Source organism: Eptatretus burgeri, chromosome 5 (genome assembly GCF_056783735.1).
Source record: "Eptatretus burgeri isolate ZD-2024b chromosome 5, Ebu_testis_v1, whole genome shotgun sequence".
NCBI classification, from domain to species: domain Eukaryota; kingdom Metazoa; phylum Chordata; class Myxini; order Myxiniformes; family Myxinidae; genus Eptatretus; species Eptatretus burgeri.
This window is the reverse complement of record NC_140965.1, coordinates 85,557,649-85,575,989: the sequence shown is the minus strand read 5'-3', so window position 1 is coordinate 85,575,989 and position 18,341 is coordinate 85,557,649. Positions and strand designations below refer to the sequence as shown.

The window sequence follows — 18,341 nt, the reverse complement described above, 5'->3', positions numbered from 1 at the left end:
GTGATCATTTTGGAAATTGGGAAAATTCTTTTTTGTGTGTGTGTGTGTGTGTGTGTGTGTGTTTAATTGACAGGAGTTCCTCAAAATACCAATCATCATATTTTATGTAGATTGTCGCAGTCTAGAAACTTTGAGGAGGACTTTTGAGCAAAATGTGGATGGTGATGGCAGTTCTTGCCAAAAGGTTCTGAAGTGACATTTGTAAGCGTCTTCGGGACGAGCGTTCCATTGTCTTAGCTTCGTCCAGCCGACGTGGAACATTTGTACTACACCATATTCTACACTTTCTTGGTACTCTCTTATCGGACCACATGAGGTTGTGGGCGGAAGCACGTGCCAGCTGCAAACGCCTGGAAACTGCAGGCGGCTCTTGCATGGCAGTGTGACGACGTGAATACCACCTTCTGATGGACCAAAAACCTCCAGTGTAGCTTCCTCTCAGCCTCGAAACTTGCCACAACGGGACTTGATTATTTGGGTCGAATCTGTGGGGCGCGGGTGATGTGAGATGTTTGTTTGTTAAGAGCCGTCTCGCCTGATGCTTGCAAATTGGACACCGAGGTCGTGAGACTCGCTTAGCTCCGGGAATCTGGTTGCTCCCGTTTCTGCAGCTGCTCCTGCTTCCACTGCTGCCGCTCGTGAAAGCTGTCACGCAGAACGGGCACGACCCCTTTGTACGGCACGCACGCAGCCATCCCGGAGAACTTGTCTCTCGGTCGCCTCTCCACGACCGGAGACGCATCGAGGGTCTGGGCCAAGGAGTAGCTCCAGAGTGAGAGAAACCTCGCCTGTGCTTTATCTTCTGATGTGCGCTCACTGACTCTGCACCTGCGTTCATGGCCGGGGAGAAACTACTCACGGCTCTGCCTGACTGCGAGGCCATGAGTGCACTGGCCTGTCCGGAATTGGCCAGGAAAGCTGGTGCCTTGGCCGGAGGATTTTTTTTCCTGCATCCAGCCGCCGGGGGCATGCTACTGGGGCCGGGATGGAAGGTGAGCATCTCGGGGTCTCCCTTGGGTCCTGTTGGAAGAAAGAGTGCGTCGCTTATTCCTCGACAGTCCCGAGAGACACAGAAGAAAGTCAGAATATGTTTGTTTTTGTTTGTGTGTGGTCATTGCTCGCCATGTTGCTCAACTTGTATTAAACTTGTTTATTTCCTCTTCTGAAAATATTTGGTGATTACAACGATAACATGATATATATATAGTTGGACATCTGTCACTTTATTTTGAGCATTTTCGGCAGCATATTATAGCTCATTCATGCATCGTCATGTTTTGGTTCGTGGATCATCTGAAGTCAGTGTTTCTGTGTGCATAGAGTTGTCCATACAGATTTCTATCTTGAAATTCCTATGGGGCACTAAGTTAGAAACTTGATGTCGGAACTTGTTTTCATGAAATCTCAAAAGAGTTTTGGAATTAATTCATTTATTTATTTGGGGAGGAGCCTTCAGCATATCCTTAGATCTTTGTGCTGCAGATCTTTCTAATGATCAATTTCTCTTAACTTTAACAGTTTTTCTTGCTCTCATCATTTTATTTTGCAACATCCAATTCGTTCAGTCCATAACCCTCTACGATTATGGCTAAAATGCTAAACACGTGCATAGTCACTCTGATGTTAGTGACTTGGATCTTTCTCCTGGCTGTCCAGCCCTGAGGCTGTTTTATCCAACCTCCTCCACCTCCCCCCCTACCTTTCCACTGTGTTGCCATGTGTTTCTGTCTGTATGCCCCACATCATACACAACAAATTTGAGGATTCGTTGTAAAATAACATCATTTACAATGTTCATCAGCACAATGAACGTTTGCTTCCTTCAATTATCAGCAATCACAAAATATGATATAGTGAAAGAAATTTGCTCCCTGAAGATGCGAACAGTCTTCAATGCTCGGAAATCGCGTAAACGAGACACCGATCGGACTTCGGTTCATGTCGCATGTGAGTGCAAGTCTGCTTTATAAAATGCACCAATTCGTTATCGTGGTATGCTGTTGAAATTAGTGTTATTCATTATTATTATTATTATTATTGTTACCTTTTTACAATTCTGCCCACCTCATTCCTGACTTTATCTTTGCCGTCTGCGGAGCGACGTGTCGTTTTAAATCTCGCTGCAGATTTGTGCAATAAGATTTGACGTTCTCCTCATCCAGAGGGGAAATGCGAGGCTCAAAAGGGCTACGTGTGCCGTTGACACCAATTTTCAGCCCTATGGTCATTGGAGGTTCACCACTAACCCCATGCGCACGTAATCTCCCTGCGCCTCACACGCACCAGCATCGAAGGCCACCCTGCAATTTGGACACTATTTACAGCCAATTCTCACCCGTTTACCAAATCCCACTTCGGATAGAATTAGTTGACTGGTAAACGTTTCACTGCTGCTCCATTGTCCACCTGCCACTCCATTAGAACACCGCACATATGGCATTGAGAATATAATTTCGAGCAACCAGATGCAATTCAGTGTTCGTTTAAAAACTGTATTTTTTTTTCTCCTGTTCTATCTACGGCTGCAGACCCTGTTGCATACACGACGAGATAAACGACAACGAATAATGCTTCCATTTTCAGACACACAGTAAAAGCAATGTATTCCAATTCACGGTTGTAAATAAGCTGTCATGCAGTAATAATTCCGCTTATAAAAGTATAAAACAACTGCCTTTCCAGTTATAAAAAATCTTATCATCGTTTTTTTTTATACTTTGTTATGCAATTTAATAACCCGCAGGTCCCTCTCCCCGCTCGCCACCCTCCCCTTCAATTGTTGCATCCTCATGCAGCATTAATCATGCGCTCCTGGACGAGTAACGACGACCTGGCAGCACTTTTCCGTTTGCGCGTAAATTTATCGACGGATAAGTTGTTAAAATCCTCACGCGGTGGCGACCCATTCGCACTTGGAGTCCATGACCATCGGTGTTCTGCACCAGGGCTGATCACTCGTCCTTCGGATCCCAGCTTTTCCATTGCAAGCACCTGTGCCGCAATCGCTTCGCCAGATCAAGCGAGTTGTGAAAGTCGTCGGATATTGATTCGGCCACGCGAGGACCATCCGTTTACGACATTCGAAGTGGCTTGAAACTTACCCTACTCTTGCTCCTGCTATTTCGCAACGGCTCCGTGAGATTTACATAATAATGAGGAAAAAGTGAAAGTGCAATTCATTGTGACGTCACATGTATCCATTCAGGTTTCCTATTGTCCTTGCTAGTAAGACCATCCTGTATTGAAGCGTATCAGGTCTGGGCCAAGAGTCTGCCATCACTTCCAAAAGATCTGCCAGGACTATTCATGATGTGCCAAAATGTCTGAGCCCCGACTGCAGCTCCGGGCCTCGAGTAGCCCCGATGTGATCCTGTCGGCATGATATTTGCAATCAAAATGTTCGCATGAACAATGACAGAATCACATACCTTGTCTAACAAATTGGTTCATGATTAAAGGCTGGATGATTCAAGGGGGCTGATGGCAGGACCAGTGTAGCATGAACAGCAGGAGGGACTCTGGATTGTTCATCCGGTATGCTCCCGATGGGGCAGCGACGAGACAAGCCGTCGGATTGCTCGGATATGGTGGCGCGCCACCGCATTTTAGTGACACTTTGGTTTTGCCTTGCCGTGAAACTTTTGACAGCTTTGAGGGGACGAAGGAGCCAGGATTCAAAGCTTGTCTGTCTAAGGAGTCCCGTAACAAGCCGTAGCGGTGCGGGGACTCCTGAAGAAGGGAGAGAGCGTAAAGACGGTTTAGAGACTTTACGCACCACACGCCGTGCGATCAGCCCATCTCATGCAAGACTCCAACCTTTTTTTATGCACCACACGCCGTGCCATCAGACCACTGCGGTCTTCTTTGAGACAGCATGCCAACTCGCCCACTCCCCCTGTAACAGCTACCACCTTGGAATCAAGAAAGCATTTCAGATGGTTTTGTTACAGTTCCAATGTATGACATGGATGAGAATTCTCAAAGTTATCCTATTATTTCCATCAAAGCTCTCATAATTATCTTACCCCGATATGTGTGATGTATAGGGGTTATGGAAGATTGCTAAGATTTGGTTATGACACCCGGTTTGAAGGCCCAAGCAGCTTTTTCTTGGCTTAGATCATTACAATATTATCACACCATTAGTGTTTAGTCTACTCCTACTCCTATTACTATTATTTCTTGTTCTTCTTCTTCATTTGTATGCAGCCCAAGGCTGCGGGGTAGCATCACAGACTCAGAGCGTAGCTGTGCCACTGATGCAGTGTCCTCTGTAGGTTTGGACAGGATTTTGGAATTTGTTCATGGTGCCAATGGGAGCTCACCTATCTTTTGCAAAGGACACGGGGGGGGGGGGGGGCGATATTTAACGTCCACCAAACTTATGCTGGCAGATGCGACGCCAACTTTAACGTCCATCCGAGGGACGACACACACGTTGATGAATCGCCCTGTCTGGGAAGCACCGGGATGACAGTTTATAGCTTGGTCAGGATTCGAGCGCAGGCTAGACAGCTTAGAGACGAGTATGTGTAACTTTACACCATCTTTCCACCATTACTACTACTACTACTACTACTACTAATACTTTAACGTCCCCAATTATTTCCAGCTTCTTGTGGAGTTGGCCGGGCAAAATTCAGGACCCATCTTTTACGAATCGGTTGGCCAGGTGACAGTGACAGTACTTTCCTCCGGATCATGGCGATAACTGGCCTACTCCATAAAATATACAATGAGATATTTAACAATCACCCACTAATGCGAGCAGATGGCTCAACCAGCTTAATGTTCATCCGAGGGACAGTGCGCTTTGTGATGCAACGCCTTGCCCGCAAAACACCAATCCGACAGTTCAGTTGGGTCATGAACGAAACCAAGAAAAGACAATTAAAAGTTAAGTGCGTTCAAACGTACCTTCCTGTTAGACAGTGTTTGTTTGTCATGAGTGTCATAATAAACTTTTATTTCCATGCAACCGTAACACATGCTCAGACATTTGCTGCAGTCGTACTTCGCATCACGAATGTACACCTGGAATACACGTTGTTTTCATAGGGACTGAAACATCAGGTGTTAGTGCAAATACATCTATTCAACAAGTGCATCAAGGACAATTTGGGGTTAATTGTAAGTTCTCTTAGGAATATGAAAGTTTTAACTTCTCCATCTTCTCCCACTTATGATTGTACATTTGAACACGTCCTCTATTGATGCAGTAAATCCAAACGTTCAGATTCAATAACTTCGACCATTCGGTGAAACGTGTGGCAGAAAAATAACGAATTGAAGCTTATCTACCTTTTGTTTCACAATTATTACTCCGTCATGACAGGTTAATTACAACGCAAACTATTAAATGGTCATCGAGAAGAAAACTTTCCGCAATAGCACTCATGTATGTTCGGATTTAGAATCGATATAACGTCAAACATACAAAGAGTAAATGTCCTTTTTCTTGCAGTCATTATTATAACTCTATTCGCTTCAAATATCTCACCCCTTCCCTCCCCATCCCTCTCCCCTCCTCCCCCACCTACCCCCTAACACACCGCAAACAACATCAATCATTTTACTTTGGTTAGCTGTGTCATGGCATCTCTTCAAAAGTCCGTCCAACGACAAAATTTCATTGTAAAGTCATTGTAAGTGAAAGTCTACCAGAGTTGTGAGTGTTTGAACCCATTTGCCAGGAAAGCATTCGCTACTAGAAGGGCACTCGGTAGAGCGCACACCTCCACCAGGCTGAACAGTTTACTTGTTGTATCCCACTGATAGGTCGGATCTGGATCCGGACCTCAAGCAAAATTTAATTGGCTTGTTCCTTTCACCTACCCAATCACCCCCCCTAGTTTTGTTATAACTCATCCACAATTTTTTGAAACATCTTGTTATATAATATCTTTTTTGGCCCCATCCCCCCTCCAATGGTGAAGAATCACTTAAAGATTTTTTTAAAAGTTAAAGTATTCGGATCCTTATCTTCACCAAGGTTGAATCAGTTAGTCGTTGTCACACGCTCAACCTGTCCACCAAGTTTCGTCCGCATCCCTCGACAACTTTTTGAGATATCCTGCTCACAGACAGACAGACAGACAGACAGACAGGGGTGAAGACATCACCTCCGTCCACCCTCTGTAGCGGAGGTAAAAATTCTGGGACACTTCAGTCGAGCTCCTTTCGAGTCGGCATGCTTATTACACAGGCCGGCTCAACAACACGTATGGTTACCGTGAACCTCCAGGGAAAGGTCGGGATCATCTCATGATATCCAATGCAATGAGCATCGTTTACCGCCACGAGGTTCTTGCAAAATCAGACTCTCAGTATAATGCATGTGAAGTTGCTATATTTATATAAAATCCACTTGTGGCTGGTTTGCGGCTGAATTAGATAATTGAACAGGTCTACTTAAAAAAAAAAACTTTCTAGCAATTTTAAAATCGGACCTTTTGTTGGTTTGTTTGTTTTTTTTAACTTTATTTAATTTGGCCACTCAGTTATTGATATATTTTTTTTGCTGAAGTTGTGATGAAGATTGCTAAAAGTAATAATATCGGAGGAATTTTATGCATTAAGTTTCGTAACCAATTAATCATGAGTGTTTCACCTTTTTGACTGGATTCTCGTTATTATTGGTGAATTTCCGCCTGGCTGTGGCTGTTGGTCTATCTGAGCTCGGATTCACCCCCAAACCATGTTGGCTCGAAGAAAGAAAAATTAGAGATGTCAGAAATCCAAACTTTTTTTTTTTAATAAGATTCCTTCTTTTCAAGAACTTGGAGAGACGTAGGAGGTAAAGAACAATAGGGTATAACGGGGGTGATATTGACCCCTTAACGACGTTTCTAAGACTGACATGCCCTTTGTGAGCTGGACTGTCTGTCGATATGTTGTTCATTTACTCGATTTTACCCAAATAAAACTCAAAATGAAATCGCCTTTGTTCCTATGGCATGCGTTCCATGGAGTCCTTGTCCCTCAAGGATTGTATCATCCGAATGTCTTCCACAAACGGAGCAGATGAAGATTTCTGTGAAAATCCACTCGGATGAGCAATTTCCTCTCTCGGTCTGCCACGTCACCTCACTCGATAGCCGTGCGTGTCGAACAGCACCCAAGTGATGAAGGTCTTGCCAAAACAACTGATTGATGGAACAATTCACAAGACCTCGTTTTGGTGAGATGTACAAAATTCCATTTGGAATCGCTTCACCATTCGTCAATGTGAGCAATCGTAGCCGAGAGACGTACCAGCAGATACCATATTAATTGAAAGTTTTATTTTTTTTACAGAGTTTGAAGCTCATGGACCAAAGATTAATGACTTGCGTTTTTTTTAAAGACATACTGACAATATGAGGTAACTAGGTAAGGCACTAGCATACGACATCGGGGAAATGCAGAGGGGTAAGTAGAGGGGGCGGCAGGGGGGGGGCAGAGTCAATGTATAGAAGAGACCATCGACAGGAATAAGGATAGTGGGTGGGCTGCCAACTTGAAAGATTGAAAATAAGATCAGAACAGGATAGACCCAGTGAGGCAACTCCATATACGTTTAAAAAAGGGAGGTTGTCATGGAAGTCAGCAGAAGGATTGTAGTTGAGGAGGGTGGGAAATTATGAGATGGTTCTTCTAACATGTTGATGATATTGTTGAAAGAGGTAAAAAAAAATATTGCTGCGACCTCATCGCAGGAAAGGCCAAGTTATTTTCGAGTATCGTCTCATTTTCTCAAGTCTTGCAATATCTACATCTCAGGACGCGGTCCATCGTTTGAGCAAACTTGAATGGCTGTGCAGCTTGTCAACTCAAAACTGTCTGGTTGTCACCATTTGCCCACGTTTTTGTATATTTTTTTCAAATCCTACTTCTGGAGCATTCGTCTAATTCCACACTCGTATTCAAGGTCGTGACCCAACGCAACCTCATGATCAATCCCATGTCTGGTTGTGATCATTTCCGCCACCCATCGATTTTTCCACCAAAAGCAGCACATCCATCAATTTTCAGCTCTGCCCTCAATGCCCTTATTTTAATGGTCTACATGAGCCTTTACCCACTAAATATCTCTTGATTTCTTCCATTGTCAGCTTTCCTCACTTCATATGAATATGCAAGGTGCGTTATTTATACTGATATACAAGCATTGGTTATTTTTTCGATGTACTTTTGTTTCAGTAATTAAGGATTCTGCCATACACTTCATACCTCTCCGCATGGATATATTGAATGTGCGAAATAACTTATTCTTCATCATCATCATCATCATCATCATCATCATCATCATCATCATCATCGTCGTCAATGTAACAGACTTTTTACAGAGTGCTGCCAATGCCTTCCCGAGAGTCCTCAGTCAGGACAGGTATGAATTTGGCCAGAGCATTGGCGATAACTCGCCTACTCTTCGAGAAAGACGTGCATGGTGTATTTAATGTCCACCAACGACCAGTGCTGGTAGACGGGTCATCTAACCTAACATCCTACCAACAGACAGCGCACACATTGATGCATCACCTGGTATGCGGAACACCGGGGTGAGCTGAGTCGGTAAATAGGTCGAGCCAAGGTTCGAGCCAAGGTTCAAACCCAGGTTAGACAGCTTAGAGGTGAGATACCTCTAGTCCATCCTGCCAGCTCCCCAACCACTCGAGATTTATACAATCATTATTCAATGTTTTCACCAATTCCCCGACAATTATTGCAGGAACTGGGTATTTGCATTATTTAGATGTCTGGTTTGCAATATGGGTATTTTTAGATGCGGCAATAAATAATGCGGTTTTATCATCTTCTTTTGTTTTCTCTAACTCTTTTTAATATCTATCCTCTCTGATTTCTCATTCAATGCAGTAAAATATAATAAAAATGGAAAAACGAAATCTCAAATGTAGTCCTATTTGGTTGACATTATCACGATGGAATTTTTTATTCCAAACTCTGTGGCAATATGCTCCAAGACGAAGTGATAAACATCCTGATGAGTATTCTTGTTTGATTTTATTTTATTTACTGAAACACAAAAATCTGCAGCAGTTAGTAAAAGGGGGGGGGGAGAGGTGTTTATTTTAACCTTTTGCACTTCAAATGTTATCAACTGTCACATTGTATTTCCTGGTGATGCAGGTGAAGCTTGTTGCCTCGTCGAGATGATTATATGAAAAAGTCAAATGTTTTTTTCATACGCCTTTTATCTTGACCCATTGTTGTGATATATTCGTACAATCGGCGGCATAATTGAAAATATTTCAAAACGAATGACATCACATTATAGGATGGTCACATGACGTTCATATCACTCGGCAGGTGCCTACAGTACGGGGGGCTACAACACTAAACTTCACCTGTTTAACAGCTTGGGCAACACAGATCCAAAGGCTTCACCAGGGGCGTGCGTATCGGGAGCCTGTCCGGCTCATCAGTCACCCAAGGAAGGGGCTAAGCTTACAAATGTGTCCGTCAAGACAATTTTCATGACATCTTGCAATAAAATATAACAGTCAAAGCAAAACATCCACTGTAATCAGGACTCTCGGTGCAAAAGCATAACCGCTGAAGCGCAATGAAAGGCATCTTATGAAGCCACAGACATACAACGGTGGAAAATTCGACTGCGGACCGGATCGCAGCATGTCCACCCACAGATACCAGATCAGGCCAGGAGGAGTAAAACCTTCAATTGGGTACATTCTGCAATTTTTTTGGTCGTTTTCTTTATAAATCAGGAAATGTGTCGTCAATGGATACTCGATTGTGCACGGTGGGATGAATAATGTTCTCAAATATATTTTCCATAACTAGCAATTTATTTTGTGCTTATGTGCATGTTCCTCTAAACTGTAGCTAAATATTTTCCTGTGATTAAAAAAAAGATTGCACATGATGCCAGTTGATGATCCATTTCATGGATAATCCTTCATTTTCCCCCACAAATCAGGGTAAAAGGAACTCGCTGACACTCATTTTGCCGACCTCGGAAGGATGACAGGCAGAGTCAACCCCACCTGGTATTAATTCAACAGCTGAGTGGGATTTGAACTCAGGATCCTCAGATCCCAAGCCCACCACCATAACCATTAAACCAACACCAGGCATGAGGGTAAATGGGGGTGATAAAAATTGTAGGTAAGAATAATGGATGACATGATACAGTGGTGCAAGGCCTCCTTGAAGTTTTTGAGGGTGGAGTGGGATAGCACAGCATTTGAAAGGTGGCTCAACTTGTACGAAAAGTAACTGAAAGACTTGAGGTGAGGTGAGCATTCGGCCTGAATTTTGTGAGTTTAACCAGGATGGGGTTGCTGGAAGAATGTGTGCATCCTGGAGTTGCTGTGGAGTATTGATGGCTGAGAGAGCAGAGGGAGCTCGGCCAGAGGAGAGGTGGTTAGAATAAAGTAAAATACAACAGGCCAATTCTCTCCTCTTTACCTTCAGTTTTCAAAGTGCATAATTTACATTCATGTTTATCGTACTGTTTGTATATTTTTTGCTCTTTTACAATAATTGTCTGTGTCAATGTGGGAATGCTGAAAGTGGGGTCTAACTTGGGCCCAAAGTGACTTTTTGCCACGAGTCTCCATGCATTTCCTTGTCACTGGATATCCCATACCATCTAGTGGGCGGAAAGGTTGCTGCACTGTCATGGTCTTATCGGTGTAGCACTTTCTCTTTATGGTACAGTGTTACCCAGGTAGCAAACTAAGCCAGACCTAATCTGGTTAATGGTTGGTACAGCTGGCACTATGTCTCGCTGGAGTAGGTCCGGGGTCGTTGAGTACCTGTGTATAGAATATTGTATGATCAACATCTGCTTGATATTGCTTGCCACTGGTCTTGGTATATTATCTGGAGTTGGCTCATTGATGCTAGAGGAGATAATCAGAGATGTGTGTTTCTCAGAAGCAGAAGTAGATGAGTTTGTCATTCTTTGCACTGACTCAAAACATCCATGTTTATCGTTGCAAGCTGACTCTGTTTTCTCCCTCTTTGCAACTCTTGCAGTCAAACAAGGTCCCGGTGGTACAGCCTTCACATCCGATGCACCCCCTGACTCCATTACTTGCTTATGGAAATGAACACTTTGCTCATGGAGCTGCTTCCCCGCACTTACCTGACATTGATCCCAAGACAGGTACGACTTAAGCGGATGACCTGTGACATCACTGTTGCTGCTTCACCGATGGCCAGCACATATCTGTAGCCACTTAGAATGTGAATAATTACTTGGGGATGAAGTTACGAGCTGATGATTCGATGGTAACTTTGCTTTTAGGAATTCCTCGTCCACCTCAAGGTCATGACCTTTCACCGTACTACCCCCTGCCTGGGCAGCTGCCTCACCCACTTTGTTGGTCAGTCTCTTTTCTTCAAATACATTCAAACAGCCATTTCAACTACATTCATAACACAGCACTTCTCATCCACATTCCAGAAGGTAAATGTAAACCGCAGAATGATATTCCCAATGTTCTAAATGATTTGACACTCATTTATTAATCCACAAACAAGCTTATCTCTCACCACCGCAGATATAGTGGCCCTGGGAATACCGATAGTTCATGCGTTGATTGCGCAATGGTTCTTCGAATCCTCTCTGTGTTTGAATAGTATCTCAATAGTTCTCCATCCTTTCTACCAATCATTCATCATTTCTACTGACTGCGCGGTTGCATTGAGTTCTGGATGAATCAATGAGTACATCTCAAAACATGCTTCTGCATGTTCGATATTAAGGACAAGAACATCATATCACAACAAGCAATGTAGACAGAACGGCGTAGATCTCGATAAGGCATGGGAACTAAATAACTTTGACGTTAATGCGAGTTGTGTTGCGGAGGTAGTGTCATCGACATGTTAGATATGCAGAGAAGAACAACGAAAAGGGGGGTGGGGGTTGAATTGTGAAAAATAAATTAGAGAAAAGGAAAAGCCATAAGATGCAAATACAACAGTTGGAGAGTTAAACAGAAAAGGGAATTTCATCTGATATACAGAAATGAAAAAGTAGTGAAGGGGAAAAAAAAAATCATAACTACTCACAGCATTTGATGGATTTATCTGTAGCTCAATGGAGAACTGCTCTCCTTTATGGACTGGACTCCAAGCATCTCATCTGTCTCTCTTGGCATCTGGGAAATCTAAAGCTCTCAGCATTAATGCCATCTCCCATGATGAGGCCAAAACACAACACCTGTTGATCTTGCATCACAGACAGGTCGATGGCCTCTTAGTGGGGCAACTTAGCTAAATATAGCATAACAATTGTGCATTTTGTGCGGAAAGCACCAAATTTGGCACACGAGTAGCCTATCATATTATGAACAGATTTGGATATTGGGCCATCTCAAATTCAGCCGCTGATGGCTGTGGCAGCCATTTTCCACTGCCATCAAAAATTTGAGATGGCGCAATATCCAAATCTGTTCATAATATGATAGGCTACTCGTGTGCCAAATTTGGTGCTTTCCGCACAAAATGCACAATTGTTTGCTAAGTTGCCCCACTATCTGTCTTTTTTCCCTCCTCTCCTCCAGTCGCCCTCCCTTAGTTCTCCAATCCTTCACAGTAACTGCAGGATGAACGCATTCTTTCAGTTATGGCATATTGGCTGCCAGGGAGCTACCGTGTTGTTGGGGGTGTGACCCTGCTGCTGAGGCAGTGCCCCTGTTACCAAACAGCTGATACTCATTTTGCTGATTTTGGAATGATGACAGGCTGAGTCAACCTACCTGGTGTTATTTTAACGGCAGATGGGGGCTCAAACTCAAGACCCAAAGATCCTAAGCCAGCCACCCTAGCCGCTAAGCCAACACCAGGCTTACTATTCTTTCGGTAACCCCCTTCTAGTGATTAAACTCCCAAAATCCTTTGTTTCTCTTTCCTCCCATCTGTGGAACGTCCAACATGAGGCTATTCTATCCCACTATTACATTCAGACCTTCAATCAGGAAGTGCACTTCCATCTCATGTCATCCCCCGTCCTTACCCACAATCTTTTGGTACTCCCATTGACCCTGTCTAGCTTAATCCTCTGCAGGTTGATTTATTTCTTCCCTTCATCCCCGTGTCTCCTCTTTTTCTGTTCTTTCATTCCCTTGCATATTGCGTCCAAGAGTTGCTTTGTGCTGCTGAAGCAGTCTCTTGGTAAGACCAGTGCTGGGTGGTTTGCCCTTGTCTTCGTAGCAGTCAATCAGAGCAGGAATTTGGAATTTCTTAAGGGTGTCGGTGATAAATCACCTACGTTTTCCCTAAATCCAGACAATGCACCGTGGCCCATGTACCAGCTGAAACAGGTGGTCACTACTGCTTGGCCCACCTGATCACAGTTCAGACTTGGCACGTTCTCAGTAATATTTTGATGGTATTTTAAAGAATGATCTGTTGACATATTATTCTGAAGATAATGATGTCACAAATAGGCTTTTGAAACCCATTGATTTCACATTCACTTCTTTCTTCTTTTATTTTCCGGTTCAGGTTTATCGAAAAGGAAAATGAGAATCTGGGTGAATAATGTCAGGCTGAATGTTCCTTTAAAGGATGTTTTGGAAAAAAGTTTAAAAAAGAAATATTTATGATCTTAAGTTCGAGGGAAAAATCTCAAACACCTTGAGCCTCCGCTGCGTCCGAGTTATTTCATCATCCTTGGACCCGAGTTTCAATATTGATAGTCGTGAATGTATCTGCAAGTGCGTAGGTATAAAGCGGACCACCGGGGTGTAAACCCCACTGCCCTTTTCTGATGTAGCCCTCGGTGTCACCCGATGCAGCATGCAGCAGCTGCGTCTCCAGGTGTAACGAACTGCATTGTAACAAACATAATTATGCCTTAGTCGTTTATTTATCATGTCATTGATTCCACCCCGTTCCCTTTGATGTCGCAAGAATCCTCGTGCAAGGAGGGACATTAATATTTCAGGAGCGTTTATGGAGCATCGTGGCCCCCTTCCTCTGTTTGGTTTATCAACAATGATTTGTGCAGAATTTGTCTTTTCCAGCCTGGGCCTTTTGCGCTTGCCCTGCATGTGATGTCGAGAACCTTGTGAAAGCGAGGAGCAGAAAATCAGAGAGAGTTTCTCGAAAAGTGGAAGGGGGTTGGAGGGGTGGTGATGGTGGTGGGACGTTGGAGGGTGGTGTTGGTGGTGGGACGTTGGAGGGTGGTGATGGTGGTGGGACGTTGGAGGGGTGGTGATGGTGGTGGGACGTTGGAGGGGTGGTGATGGTGGTGGGACGTTGGAGGGTGGTGATGGTGGTGGGACGTTGGAGGGGTGGTGATGGTGGTGGGACGTTGGAGGGGTTGTGATGGTGGTGGGACGTTGGAGGGGTGGTGATGGTGGTGGGACGTTGGAGGGGTGGTGATGGTGGTGGGACGTTGGAGGGTGGTGATGGTGGTGGGACGTTGGAGGGGTGGTGATGGTGGTGGGACGTTGGAGGGGTTGTGATGGTGGTGGGACGTTGGAGGGGTTGTGATGGTGGTGGGACGTTGGAGGGTGGTGATGGTGGTGGGACGTTGGAGGGTGGTGATGGTGGTGGGACGTTGGAGGGTGGTGATGGTGGTGGGACGTTGGAGGGTGGTGATGGTGGTGGGACGTTGGAGGGGTGGTGATGGTGGTGGGACGTTGGAGGGGTTGTGATGGTGGTGGGACGTTGGAGGGTTGTGATGGTGGTGGGACGTTGGAGGGTGGTGATGGTGGTGGGACGTTGGAGGGGTGGTGATGGTGGTGGGACGTTGGAGGGGTGGTGATGGTGGTGGGACGTTGGAGGGGTGGTGATGGTGGTGGGACGTTGGAGGGTGGTGTTGGTGGTGGGACGTTGGAGGGGTGGTGATGGTGGTGGGACGTTGGAGGGTGGTGTTGGTGGTGGGACGTTGGAGGGGTGGTGATGGTGGTGGGACGTTGGAGGGTGGTGTTGGTGGTGGGACGTTGGAGGGTGGTGATGGTGGTGGGACGTTGGAGGGGTGGGGATGGTGGTGGGACGTTGGAGGGGTGGTGATGGTGGTGGGACGTTGGAGGGTGGTGATGGTGGTGGGACGTTGGAGGGGTGGTGATGGTGGTGGGACGTTGGAGGGGTTGTGATGGTGGTGGGACGTTGGAGGGGTTGTGATGGTGGTGGGACGTTGGAGGGTGGTGATGGTGGTGGGACGTTGGAGGGGTGGTGATGGTGGTGGGACGTTGGAGGGGTGGTGATGGTGGTGGGACGTTGGAGGGGTGGTGATGGTGGTGGGACGTTGGAGGGTGGTGATGGTGGTGGGACGTTGGAGGGGTGGTGATGGTGGTGGGACGTTGGAGGGTTGTGATGGTGGTGGGACGTTGGAGGGTGGTGATGGTGGTGGGACGTTGGAGAGGTGGTGATGGTGGTGGGACGTTGGAGAGGTTGTGATGGTGGTGGGACGTTGGAGGGGTTGTGATGGTGGTGGGACGTTGGAGGGTGGTGATGGTGGTGGGACGTTGGAGGGGTGGTGATGGTGGTGGGACGTTGGAGGGTGGTGATGGTGGTGGGACGTTGGAGGGGTGGTGATGGTGGTGGGACGTTGGAGGGGTGGTGATGGTGGTGGGACGTTGGAGGGTGGTGATGGTGGTGGGACGTTGGAGGGGTGGTGATGGTGGTGGGACGTTGGAGGGGTTGTGATGGTGGTGGGACGTTGGAGGGTGGTGATGGTGGTGGGACGTTGGAGAGGTGGTGATGGTGGTGGGACGTTGGAGAGGTTGTGATGGTGGTGGGACGTTGGAGGGGTGGTGATGGTGGTGGGACGTTGGAGGGGTTGTGATGGTGGTGGGACGTTGGAGGGGTGGTGATGGTGGTGGGACGTTGGAGGGGTTGTGATGGTGGTGGGACGTTGGAGGGGTTGTGATGGTGGTGGGACGTTGGAGGGGTTGTGATGGTGGTGGGACGTTGGAGGGTGGTGATGGTGGTGGGACGTTGGAGGGTGGTGATGGTGGTGGGACGTTGGAGGGTGGTGATGGTGGTGGGACGTTGGAGGGGTGGTGATGGTGGTGGGACGTTGGAGGGGTGGTGATGGTGGTGGGACGTTGGAGGGTGGTGATGGTGGTGGGACGTTGGAGGGTGGTGATGGTGGTGGGACGTTGGAGGGTGGTGATGGTGGTGGGACGTTGGAGGGTGGTGATGGTGGTGGGACGTTGGAGGGTGGTGATGGTGGTGGGACGTTGGAGGGTGGTGATGGTGGTGGGACCTTCCTCGCGTTGACATCTTGGCCAGTCTCGGTGCTTGGAGAAGACTTTTAGCTCGGTGATTAAACCGTGCCAAAGCCATTGTGACATCTTTCCATGATTTGTCTACCTACGAAAGCGACAAAATAAGACATAAGCGAGTCGAAAGCCCAACAATTTTCTTGCCTTTTAACTTTTCAAAACGCATAACATAATAATAACAATAATAATAATACATTGTCATAAATTATGAACGAAATTTTAAAGCATTACTAGGCCGTTTTAATAACAGGGGTGCCACTAAGTTATGAGAATTACGACTCTGATTGCATTATGTTGCGGTCACGTGATTTGTACAAACTTTGATGTCACGTGACTCCAGCAGCTTACAAACAGGTGGTTTACATTTCTTAGACACCCGACTTTTTGTTTGGAAGGTAAAACTTGTCTTCTCATTTAATTAATTTGTCTTTCAGTCCACCAAGCCACACGATCAGCGTGTGTGTGTGTGTGTGTGTGTGTGTGTGTGTGTGTGTGTGTGTGTGTGTGTGTGTGTGTGTGTGTGTGTGTGTGTGTGTGTGTGTGTGTGTGTGTGTGTGTGTGTGTGTGTGTGTGTGTGTGTGTGTGTGAGTGAGTGATTAGAGCTGCGTCCACCGTTCGAATTGGATTAATTTAAATTAGAAATCCATCCTCTCTTTGCCCAGACCGGGCGTAGTGGCGTGCGCCTGTAATCCGGCTACTCGGAGGCTTGGGTTGGAGGATCGCTTGAGGACAGGAGCTCTGCACTGGGCCGCGCTATGAGAGGGTGTAGGGCAGCCCGGAATCATGACGAAACCCAATCCTTATCCCTGTGTCGTAAGAGGTGACCAGGGTTGCGTCAGGAAGGGCATCCGGCGTAAAACCTGTGCCAAATCACTATGCGGATCAGACGGATGATCCTCTGTGGCGACCCCTAACGGGAGCAGTAGAAAGAAGAAGAAGAAGAAGATACTCTCTTTGTCCAGGCGTGGGGCACATCACGACTACTCGACAAACGTTTCTAGGTTAGAACCAATCCTGGATGGGTTTCCACTCCAGACACAAGATACGCGACTAAAGGTGCAGGAATTTGTAATATGTCTCAGGTGATGGTTCGCCTATTCTTGGTGAAAGAAGCCAAGGGATATTCAACCAATGCCCTCGATGCTAGCTGATGGTGGTGCTAGCTGATGGTGGTGCTAGCTGATGGTGGTGCTAGCTGATGGTGATGCGAGCTGATGGTGGTGCTAGCTGACAACCAACTCCAGGTTAACGTCCTGCCGATGCACAGCGCAAACATTGATGCACCACCCTGCCTGTTAAACACCAGAGTGGCAGTTTGAAGCTGGGTCGATATTGATCCCATGCTTGACAGCTCAGGGGCAAGCGCACAGTCCTCTCGGCTATCTCCTATCCCCCATAAATCTAAGCTATAGGCAAATATCTGATCAATTTGCTATCTAAGTTTGACGTGGTTGGATAGATGTTGCTCCTTTTGATTTAACTGCTCGGCATGACTGGTAGGATAGCCTTGAGGTATACACGCTCACCTGGGAGCTGTCCGGCCTGGCTTTGAATCTCGTCGGCCCAGCTGTAAACTGTCACCCTGGTGTTTCGCAGGCAGGGCGATGCATGAGAATGATTGCGTGCACTGGCCCTCAGATGGACCTTAAACTGGATGCTGGCATTAGGTAGTCGACATGAAAGATCCTACAGCCTCCTTCACGAAGAGTAGGGCGAACTATCACCAGCACCCTGAGCGAATTCCAAATTTCGACTCTTACCTACAGGTAAGGGCATCAGCGGCACAGCTGCACCCCCAACAAATGATGCTACCTGCAGCCATGTGCTGCATTTGCCTATGAAAGACGAAGAAGAACTGCTGAGCACATTCCTATCGATCTGACCAATTACAATGAGACAAGATGGCGGGAGTGGGGGTTAATTCATCCTTTGGACCTCTCTTGAAATTTATGATCAAGCTGTACATTCGTACCTGAGATGATCCGAAGATATTTCCAAAGAGCCTTTGTTGTAAAATTTGAATTTGATTCGCAGATGTGCACTGGGTCTTGATTCCAACATTCAAATCACTTTTAGCTGAATTTTCCATTCCAATCGTTTATAATTCACTAATCATCCCATCCATGT

General features: G+C 46.2%; 1 protein-coding gene across 13 annotated transcripts in view; it reads left to right on the top strand.

Annotated features, from left to right (window-relative positions):
• Positions 1-18,341, top strand: part of LOC147026882 (transcription factor 7-like 2) — a 167,268-nt gene that overhangs the window by 126,858 nt on the left and 22,069 nt on the right. For 11 of the 13 annotated variants that reach the window (XM_085882765.1, XM_085882764.1, XM_085882768.1 and 8 more), the window contains 2 exons: positions 11,005-11,134; positions 11,276-11,354. In XM_085882765.1, coding sequence (XP_085738891.1) covers positions 11,005-11,134; positions 11,276-11,354 — 209 coding nt within the window. Of the gene's footprint in view, positions 1-100; positions 993-1,803; positions 1,948-11,004; positions 11,135-11,275; positions 11,355-18,341 lie in introns of those variants that run through there. The other 2 variants (XM_085882766.1, XM_085882767.1) reach the window with 2 other exon arrangements.